Source organism: Trachinotus anak, unplaced genomic scaffold (assembly GCF_046630095.1).
Source record: "Trachinotus anak isolate AG129_WGS33_773 ecotype Australia unplaced genomic scaffold, CSIRO_AGI_Tana_v1 ptg000012l, whole genome shotgun sequence".
NCBI classification, from domain to species: Eukaryota; Metazoa; Chordata; class Actinopteri; order Carangiformes; family Carangidae; genus Trachinotus; species Trachinotus anak.
The window spans coordinates 20,376,502-20,386,791 of NW_027273863.1; the positions used below are offsets into that span (position 1 = coordinate 20,376,502).

The following is a 10,290-nucleotide window of genomic DNA, read 5'->3' on the forward strand; positions in this document are numbered from 1 at the left end:
GACTGTTTTCTGAGTGATTGAATAAAAATATAACAGATTTCAGGTAAACACTCAGAGAAACCAAATCCTGCAAGGCTGAACGATGGGTTTGAGGCATGGCTTAGAGTGGTGACTGCTTTGTTGTGACATCACAAAGTTACAGAAGTCCTGACAGCTCATTTTAAGGCTCAGTTTCTGAATACAGGCTGTGTGCATTTCTCTGTGGACTGAGGCTTTGATACTTTCACAGTATTAATACAGAACCTAGACCTGCTTTATAATCAAAAACAACATGGAAACCTCACTGTCTACAATATGGGACCTTTAACTTCTGTTTAGTCACTCTACATGAAAGCTAACATTAATGTTGGCATGAGATGGTTAAAAAAAAAAATACATTACTGTAGAAAAACAATCCTGAATTTGCTTCATGACACTTCTGACATTTTCCAAAAGGATGTCGGACTTCAGCTCGAGTTTATCAGCGTGTTTCCAACCATATGCGTGAAGCTGGCTGTCCTCGGCACTGCTGCTGATAATCAGAGAAAGCAAAACTCCCACCTCCATTATCTGAGACAATATAAAAATGGGGAAAGAGTTTAGTTTATGCGTTTGTTTTTCAGACCGAGGCGAGTCTTTTACATGGCAGCCCTTCTGTCTGTTACTGATAGTCAGAAATAAAACAGGCCCTTACAGAGGGAGCAAGCTTGTCATCATCCTCCTTCTTCTTTTCCTCCTCTTTTTCCTCCTCCTGCTCCTCCTCCTCATTTTTTTGCTCAGGGTCTGGTGGGAGGCAGAAGTCCTGCTTCTGGCTCCATCTCTGACCAGTAGCTATGTCAGTGGGGAGGAGTACAATGGTCCGTCCAGGCAGCGGGGGCACATTGTAACGGCAGGAGATCTGAACCGCCGTCTCCAGAGCTTTGCGGTAGCGGTCCAACAGGGCAACAGAGTACAGCCTCTGACTGGACGCACAGACACAGTAACAGTTACGTTATACGACTGAGTACACTTTCTTATAATTCATGCAGGCGAAAAGGCCTGTTTAGTAATCCTATCTTTACATGGGTCTAGGCCATTCAAATGAATTATATTCCCAAGAATTATAGTTCAAAATGTCATAAATGTCAATAAATTCATGAACTTAATAAATAATTGTAGGCCTTATTTTGGTTTTGTGTCATTCTTTGACAGGTATGACCACGAAACAGGTGTTGAATTGCATTCGATGTGATAATAAAAGTCATAAATTCATTTTGGTGAACACTGCTGAAATCCTGACAACTATAACTCAGGACTAAATTAAGAAAATATAGAGACAAACAAACATCTGCAACTCAGAAATATTATTGTCATACTTGGCCTTGAGGAGCTGGGCCTTCTTTATTTGGTATAGTCGATAGACAAACGGCACTCCAAGTGCCACTTTTATCCTGCTACTTTTGGTTGTCTCCCAGTCCAAACGCCTGAAGCGCTGGCTCTTGGGAATCTTCTTCAGGATGCCCTTCAAGATTTCTGGTACAGGCGGAAGTGCTTGTGCAGGGACTAGAGGACAGAGAGGTAAAGAGGAGGTAACATATGTGCTCTTTGCTGTGCATGTACACATCTAAGCAGGGTCAGGTTTATATTCTAATATTAAAATCCCAGCTACAAAAAACAAACTACACAGCTCTATTTTCTTCATACAGCACTGATTATTATAAATTTGTGCTCAGTTCACTTATATTATTCATCTATTTAAAAGACAGGTGATGGGTAAAGGCCAACATATTCCTGCAACAAAGTAGATTTCACCTGTTTTCATCTGGCCACGTCTAAAGGCAGAAGTGTTTATACTGGCTGCTGCCACTTCATACTTTCAGAGGCAAATATTGCTGTTTTCATACATTTATTTCTGTATGAAGAGCTTTTGAAATACAATGCTTTTTTTATTAACAATTTTTGATTTCACTAATTCTGATTTATTGTTAATAATGTCAAGGTGCGGACAAAAACAATTGTAAAGTGATGGTGTGACTTTGGTTCTAAGGATGTAATGAGCATTTCTCACTATTCTCTGAAGTTTTACAAACCAAATAATCAACCTCTAGTGAAAATAATAATTAGTTGCAGCCCTATAAAAAAACTGTTAAAAATATCTCCACCTCAATCAATTACAACTGTAAAATGCTAATGCATGAATAGTAGTTATCTAATTACATTATTTATTATAATTTAACAGTCACAGGAGCCATTTTTCTGCATTGAGCACTTTTATTTTTACCATTTAAAATGAATTATATACAAACACTTTCACTTAAATGAATTTTCAGTGCAGGACTTTTACTGGAGTATTTTTACACAGTTGTATTAGAACCTATCCACCACTGCCTTTATCCCTTCTTGAAATTAGCTACCTAGCTGAAGAGTTTTCATTACTAACATGACATTGAGTTAAGAGCTTTCGTTCCACTTGATGTTGACGTATCTCACCCAAACTTTGCAGCTCCATGATGACTTTGTAGGCAGCGAGGAATCTGAAGGGAAACTGTCGGCTCTGAATAACTGCTTTCTGTACGGACATCAAAAACATGTGGTGTTAATAACTTCATTAACCTGCTGTTAGAGTTAAACAATGAAACAGAGATAACAACCAACTGACAAACACAACTACGACTATTCCTTTGAATTTTTTTTTTTTTTTTTTTAAATGTCACAGGTAATTAATTTGGACAAGACCTTCTCACTGACTTTCCTCTGTGTTTGTATTGTGACATGTAACATTGGGATCTAGTGCCTGCTTCACTACAGAGTGTGTCACCTTATTGGTCAGTCTGCTGAGGATCTTCTTGTGATGATTCTCACTGATGCCCTGAGTGATCATGTTCCTCAGGTTCCTCAGCATGGCCATGAACGGGAGAGACTTGTTGTCTGCACAGTAAAGACATTAATCATCAATATGTGTTTGTGCTTGAACAGTTGTAGTTATGTCTCCTGTAGTGTTGTACTGGATGTGTAAAAACAGTTTAAATTAAAATTAATTCATATGTATTAATTGGCTTTAGACTCTGGAAATCGTAGGTCTGCAAAGTGAGACAGTACTTAGAGACATTAGATGAAACATGATATGTTTTTTTGTGATGACTGTGCATCCTCATGCACTCGACGCTGCCAACATGATAATGAATCAGGCCAGCTGGAGTTGTGTGTTTCCTTTCAGACCTATGAGTTTCTCCCAGGTGGCGGCCTTGTTGCCCTCCAGACTGAGCAGCCGTTCCCACGTCTCTGGCTCCTTCAGCTTCATTCGCTGCCCGGCTCTCTCCCTGTCCCACACACCCTTCATCCCGCTGTGGGTGAACGCCTTCAGGTCAGCGGGATACCTGGGACAAACACGACCACATGGCATTTTAAAATGGAAGCAGGACAAACCCAGAGATAGCCCCTAAGCAGACCCTTCTCTCCTGTACTTTCACTACTCTGTCTGCTTCTCTACATTTCTACTATCTAAAGAATAAACAAATAAAATGCTGAGGCACAGGAAATGCTTAGTTTTACAAGTGGTTCCAAAAAGGGCCCGCAGAAGAGTACACATTAATTTCCCTGACATTTGCTTTTGTGTGATGTAAATCCTCTATAAGATATACAAGATATAAGATAACAGTATTTGTTTCCAGTGTGATATAAATTTGAATGTCCAGAAACACCCTTTAAACCCTCCCTGTTTTAAATGATTATATCATAAATATTACATCAGCATTAATAAATGGTTCATAACACACTATGATGTAGGTGTAAGCAGATGTGAAGAAAACTTTCACTCCCTCTGTGATGCTTCCATAAGTGGACGACGGTCTGAACACAGATAATGATGACAATATAACACAGTTGTAATAATAGAAATATGTTTTCATAGGAGAAGTTATAAATTCTTAAGCTGTAAGTTAATTAACATTAAAAATGTCCTCATATCTGCTTATAACTACATTCTAATGTGTTATAAACAATGTATTATAGGTATTATCTGCTTATAGATGATAAATAGGGGGTTAAAGTAAAGTGTGTGAAAAATCTTAACACTGTAAAACCATGTAGCAGCCTCTCTGGAGGCCATCAGTGTGAGGATACGTGTGTGTGAATTTGTGCCTGTGTGTGTTTGTGTGTCTTACTTTCTTCCCAGAATGGCCATAACGTGTTCGGCCGGTTCTTTAATGTGAAGCCTCTTGATCATCTTCTTTATACTGAACTCGCTCTGTTTTTTATCCACCACATTTCTGTCCTTCAGCTGCAGCTGCAAACACATACACGCCATCACAAACCAGAGTTTCCCACGTGTTCAAACACGTCACCACCTCTGCAATAATAAACTGGAGGAAATATAAAATGTGCAGCTACAACACAAACACATTATATTGCTATTACAAATACAATTTTAGTTTTGCAATCTACACCAGACCCACAATCTCAAACAAAGCAAGGGAAGATGGGAACTAAAATTATCTAAAGAGACAGCACTTTATTAAAAATGATCAACATTAAATACAAGTAATTTACAATTTCAAAAACCCTTCAAACGCCTCATTGCAGAACACTATAGAAAAGCACAGTGACTTACAAACTTAGTCAGAATAGATGCATCTGATCTGAGCATGTTCGCCCACTTTCTCAGCTGCTGACCATTTGGTTTCTGGAGATCAAAGATAAGGAACGTACGGTAAAACAAACCATGAGGTGATGGAGAGTTTCAGGCACGTATTCACTGAAAGTTCATTTACAGAAATGACTCTGCTGGACTAAAATAGAAACCACACAATGTGTCAAACCATTTTCAGTCAGGGTGGTTGTTAGTGTGTGGGGGTTTTCGATTTCTGTTTTTGTTTTGTTTTTTTAAACCACAGCCACCCTATTTATGTGATATTTTATTTCTACTTTGTGTCCTGCTTTTTTTATTTGATTGTTTTCATTGTTATTTTACATGGATTAATTATTATATGTGCACAGATTTGCTTTGTCCATTTGCTTTGTTACCTGCTCTTCATTAAATTACTATTAAAAAAAATGTCTTTGTTAGTGACTATTGTGACAGGTTCATTGTTATATCATACTCTGTATCTATGGCCACAGATATTTCTTCTTGCAGTTTTGTGAATAGCATTATAGAAGAAAAAGGATGATTGTGATGTTTTACATATTTGGTATCTATGGTGACATGTTGATCACATGACAGATCAGTGTACTGTATGTGAGGAAACAGCATCAGACACCACCCTGATGAAGGCAAAAACATTTGGTGAACAAAGCACGATGTTAGAGTTAACACTGCATAGAAAAAAAAAACATAGAGAATAAAATGAGTTCTTCTGTACCTTGCCTTTGCGCCTGTTGCGGTTGTGTTTACAGCGGTGTTTGCGTGTGTTGTACTTGGCCAGTTGATACTCGCTGAACTGCTTGAACTTGTCAGCCATTGCCTTCTTCAGGCACATCGGCAGGGAGCGGCTGAAGCACTGGAAACAGACATAGTCATGGAGTTTCCAAGGAACTGATACATTGAGACTCCACCGTGCAGTGGGCGCTCACTAAGACTTACTGTGCTGTAGATTCTGACCACTTCCAGCCAATCGGAGGGCAGCTGTACAGCAGCACAGAAGTATCTGCGGACATGAGGCTTAGTGGAGGGCTGATTGGCAGCCACGGCCAATAAGAAGTTTGCTGTTATGCGGATGTTCAACTCCTGTCGAGTGTAAACTGCCAACTGGGTGAAGGAGAAAGACGAGACACACTGTACACGACTGGAGAAAATGATTAAACCCTTCATCCTTCACTGTCGCACTGTGTGTTTGTCTGTTTCGCCACTGCAACAACTTAAACTGTTTTTATCAGAATACCTGATCTAAAAGGAAATCCACTCAAAATGGTGCTAAGATAACAATTAGTAGTATCAAAAATAAATTATTATATCATGAATAAGTGAAAGAATATAAAACGGTACTTTTCTAGACATCTAACTACTCTTCACAGCACACCAGATCACAAGCAGACACTTGACCATGTTGGAGGCAACCTAGAGGCAAATCACACTAATATTTTCTGGAGCTACACTCAACTAAAACCTTTCTAGGATGATGTAAATTCAGCCATAAAAGACATTATTGTATGTTCTATTCATAACAACCGTGCTGTGAGTTTGCTTGCAGCAAGCAAAAAAAGCTCCAGTACAAAAAGAAACTGGTGATATTTATTATTCATGACATGTATTCTTTTTTCCCCTTAGTCAATGGGATCTTTTTAATCATGTGCAATGTTATCATATTTTAATAATATATGTTAAAATATTTATAATTTCTTTCAGTTCTTATTCCTATGATAACTGCTATTGCTTCAGTACAGTGCATTTTGCTTGATTGGCCCCTGTAGGGTCTGAACATAACCAGTTTAGTTAAAATGCAAGTTCCAGAGCTACGTTCCAGTTTGGGATACAAATAAAAATGCCTTCAAACACCCACCCACCCACACAGACATGTAAGCTGCACACACCTTGAGAAGAAACTGTGGGTCATGGACAGAAATGTCCTTTGCCAGTTTTATGATCCTGGTCCAAACACTGTCCTCTGCGTCCCACTCCTTCTGGCCCGGAGCTGTGCTCTTATTGACCAGAGAGCAACACACCACATTCAGCAGGAGATACTGAGGAGCAGAGAGAAAGACAAAGAAGAGTGTGTTCACAACTCAGGAGTCACAGTCCCGTCAATCAACTCATAGACTAAGCACGCAGGTAGCACTGGTGCTGAACTTGAAAAACAGAGAATATTTCTATGACTGTAAATGCATTGTGTAAAATTGTTTTTTCTACCTTTTTATCTTTCAGTTCCTCCTCGAATGCTTCATTTCCTCCATGAAACTCTGCAAATTCCTCCTGTCTGATGGCCATAGTCTGTTCCAGTTCCTGGTTGACCAGCCCTGTCTCCAGAACAGGTAATTCCATGGTCGAGCCAGCATAAACCTCCATCTCCTCCTCCCGTTCTTCTTCTTCTTCACACAAAACATCATCTTCTTCAAAATGCTGCTGATGCAGAAGGAGTCACATTAAAACGGTAATACTGGCAAAAATAGTGTTTGTCGAATATTTCAAAGAATGTATTAGCATCCAAGGTAAGACAACAAAATTATTTTTATTTTTTTTTTAAAGGGAAACAAATGAATGACTATTTCATGTACCACACTGGTTTCTTCAGAACAGGAAACCATCACGTCAGATATTTCCTCTCTGCCTTCGTCTCCTCCAACATCCCTCTTCTGTTCTCCGCACAGACCATGACGCAGGAAGGAAGATGGATGAGCAAAGCGATTGAGCAGAGCTCCGCTGGCCGTGGATGTGGAGAGCAGAGAGTCATTAGGGATAGAGGAGGTCAAGGAAAAGGAAAGGCGAGGTGAGTCAGCAGTCAGGAGCTTGTTCTGGGTGCTGAGGAGGGGAGAGGTGAGGGAAGGGGAGAGGGAAGAGGTGGAGAGAAGGAAGGATGATGTAGAGGACAGGCTGGAGGGCTGGAGAGCAGAGCAGGAGGAGGGCTGCGCTGCAAAGTTGATGAGCGGAGAAGACAGCTGGGGCATCACCATGGAGGTCTGAGTTAAGAACTTATTCTCCAGACTCGGAGGAGAGTAGTTGGAAGACAAACTTCTCCCACATGTGGCCTGCTGCTGCTGCTGCTGCTGCTCTCCTTGGGCCACGTTCGCCTGCTGCAAAGTCAGGGCCCTCATCTCTGTAGAGAAACACATCAACTGGAAGGTCAAAGGTCACAACAAGTTTGAGCCTCTCCTCTCACTCACAAACCTTCACAATCCTAGACAGCATGAAGTATTGAGATAAGCAGTTCAGCTGCATTCCTTCCACTGTTTGTCCGAGCATTGTGCTACTGTAGTTAAGGGTGTGTTGCCCTGTTGAAAGCATCCATAAAAAGAGTTCAAAGTCCGGAAAAAGTCAGCACACGGCCCCGAAGACTTTTCACTGCTTATTACTGGACACCAGGAGAACCATAATGTATAGAGAATATGCAAACATTTGTACAAAATACTATGAAAATCTGAAATTCCCCACACAGCTGTATAATTCAGTCAAGCGCTGGTCAAATGCAAAGAATCAAACAAGAATAAAGGGTTTGTTGCAAACCATGCACTCGTCTTTATACCAAATTAAAACTCTTTCACTGACAGAAATGTTTAAATAAATACTAAAGCTGTAGAATGAATCAATCTATCGACTGACTGAAAATTAATAGTCAACCCTTTTGACAATCATTTAATTTGAGTAATATTTCAAGAAGAAACACCACATGATTTGTTTTGTCAATCGATGAATTGCTCAAATAACTGATGATAATAACAGTTAGCTGCAGCTTTGGTAAACACCAGTAAGTCTCCAGCTGGTCCAGAGCTGCAATGTAAACAACCAGACTGCGTGGACTAAAGTCAGACATTTAACTATTAGAAAGAAAGTCACATCACCACTGTCACATCAAGACGGACCCTGGGTTTTACCTGCCGTGAAGGGTCTGAACTCAGACATTAGTCAACATGCATCATTAGTCATGTTTCCTAGTAGCCTCCTGCACTGTAATGACTCAAGAGTTTGCGTGGGTGTGGTGGTTAGCTTATGAGCCGCCGGAGCAGACGCGATAAAAACTCACCGTAAAACCCACAAGGCTAACTTCACAGGAAGAGCGCTGACTGCCAACAATGTGAAAAGTCACCTTTTCACACCGAGCAGCGTTAGCACCTGTGTGTGAAGCGCAATCAACACCACCGTACTTCCTCATACAGCAGCAGGTCCGCTCCGCTGGGCTCTGATTGGTCAGTATTTTGTGTACTTTTTTACCGTAATAGCACACGTATAGGCACCAACCCTCGAAATCATCAAGTGTTATAATTCAGGGCTGGCGTTATTCTTTATTTTACTGATGGTCAACACATCCATTATCAAAACCAACAGTCTATTAGTGCATCTCTTTACTTTCTGACTTCTCTACCCTGTCTGTAGCACTCAGCTTCAAGTTCATGATTACTAGTTAATTACTAGTTACTTATTTACAGGAGTAAATAGTGTAGTTCTTACAGGGACTATTTTCAGTCCTGAACAGTTCAGGTACACCTGTACACCTGCGGTGCAGTGCATAAAATCAGGTAGGGAGCTGGTTTTAATGTTCACAACAAACACCAGAATGGGTAAAAATGTGACTCAAGTAAATGAGTAAATAAAATTGAATTGAATTGAAATATTGCATTGTGGAATATTTTACAGATGGTAGTGTTAATGCTGTGTTTTTGTTGAGGACACCATATACTGGATACATTTTACATTTAGACATCTGAGTAGCTTTGGATTCTATGTGGGTTGGTGGTGGTTAGTGTTGTCTTTAATAGAAATCATCAAACCTCCACTGGAACAAGTTTGGTTTTTGTTAGTCAATAACCACTGATATCAGATTTTATTCTCCTGATAGCTCATATATTTAACTTTGAATTTAATTGTAAAAATGGTAAATTGTAGTTTGTCCAGTTCAGTAACATGCAGAAACACAGATTCAGTTTCACTCGGATGTGAGGATCCAGAGATGTGGCTCCAGTGACAGGAGCTGATGTCCCTCAACATAACTGTAAGTGTTTGGAGTATTAGAGGAGACATTTTGGCAGCGTTAATACAAACAGGTACTGTGCACATGGGAGGAAACAAGTTTGTGTGAGTCACATGTTTGAATTTTACCTTGACTCGTGGCATGAAGGGATTGTGTCGCTTTGGTTTCTTGACTTTGGTCTAAAAAAGAAAAAACCAAAAAAAACTGCATTAAAGTGTTACTTCAGGGAAGAAACAGGTCAAACTCTGAAATGTTCCTTCAGCTATAATTACAGTAAAATGTTCCTTTATGTCAAAATCAAACTAAAAACTGTTAATCAACAAGCAGAAGGAATTAAGTTAAATGACCTCCTCTTTTTTGTCCTTGCCCTCCTCATCTTTCTTTTCCTCTTTGGATAGAGACTCATCTTCTTCTTTCAGCTCTTCATCATCAGACGCATATATCAAATTTATTTACAGTCTGATCTCATCTCCATCTACCCCTGTCATTTAAAGAAGAAGAAATTCCAATTATCATCAAGCAGCAGCCTGCCAGTGGGACAATCATTACAAAGCTGCGCTCCCAAATATTGATCAAATCAACAGAGCGTCATTATGAGTTCTAGCGGAGGTCCAAATGTTTCCGAGGCTACCAAATACCTCAAGCTAAATTTTGGTTATGTATATAAAAGTGTATAAATTATTCACAAGACATCTACATGACAGTAACAGTAAAA

The 10,290-nt window shown here is 39.8% G+C and overlaps 1 protein-coding gene across 4 annotated transcripts in view; it reads right to left on the reverse strand.

Moving 5' to 3' along the window:
* LOC139628824 (telomerase protein component 1-like) overlaps nucleotides 1–10,194 on the reverse strand; it is a 30,363-nt gene extending 20,169 nt beyond the window's left edge. The window contains exons 1-15 of one of the 4 annotated variants that reach the window (XM_071490906.1): nucleotides 9,923–10,194; nucleotides 9,704–9,754; nucleotides 7,168–7,706; nucleotides 6,803–7,015; nucleotides 6,487–6,636; nucleotides 5,540–5,704; nucleotides 5,319–5,456; nucleotides 4,568–4,639; nucleotides 4,122–4,243; nucleotides 3,178–3,335; nucleotides 2,777–2,886; nucleotides 2,449–2,527; nucleotides 1,335–1,521; nucleotides 674–941; nucleotides 382–549 (exon numbers count right to left, since the gene is read on the reverse strand). In XM_071490906.1, coding sequence (XP_071347007.1) covers nucleotides 382–549; nucleotides 674–941; nucleotides 1,335–1,521; nucleotides 2,449–2,527; nucleotides 2,777–2,886; nucleotides 3,178–3,335; nucleotides 4,122–4,243; nucleotides 4,568–4,639; nucleotides 5,319–5,456; nucleotides 5,540–5,704; nucleotides 6,487–6,636; nucleotides 6,803–7,015; nucleotides 7,168–7,704 — 2,367 coding nt within the window. In that variant the 5' untranslated portion in view covers nucleotides 7,705–7,706; nucleotides 9,704–9,754; nucleotides 9,923–10,194. Of the gene's footprint in view, nucleotides 1–381; nucleotides 550–673; nucleotides 942–1,334; nucleotides 1,522–2,448; nucleotides 2,528–2,776; nucleotides 2,887–3,177; nucleotides 3,336–4,121; nucleotides 4,244–4,567; nucleotides 4,640–5,318; nucleotides 5,457–5,539; nucleotides 5,705–6,486; nucleotides 6,637–6,802; nucleotides 7,016–7,167; nucleotides 7,707–8,630; nucleotides 8,790–9,703; nucleotides 9,755–9,922 lie in introns of those variants that run through there. The other 3 variants (XM_071490905.1, XM_071490903.1, XM_071490904.1) reach the window with 3 other exon arrangements.
* Between the last annotated feature and the right edge of the window lie 96 nt (nucleotides 10,195–10,290).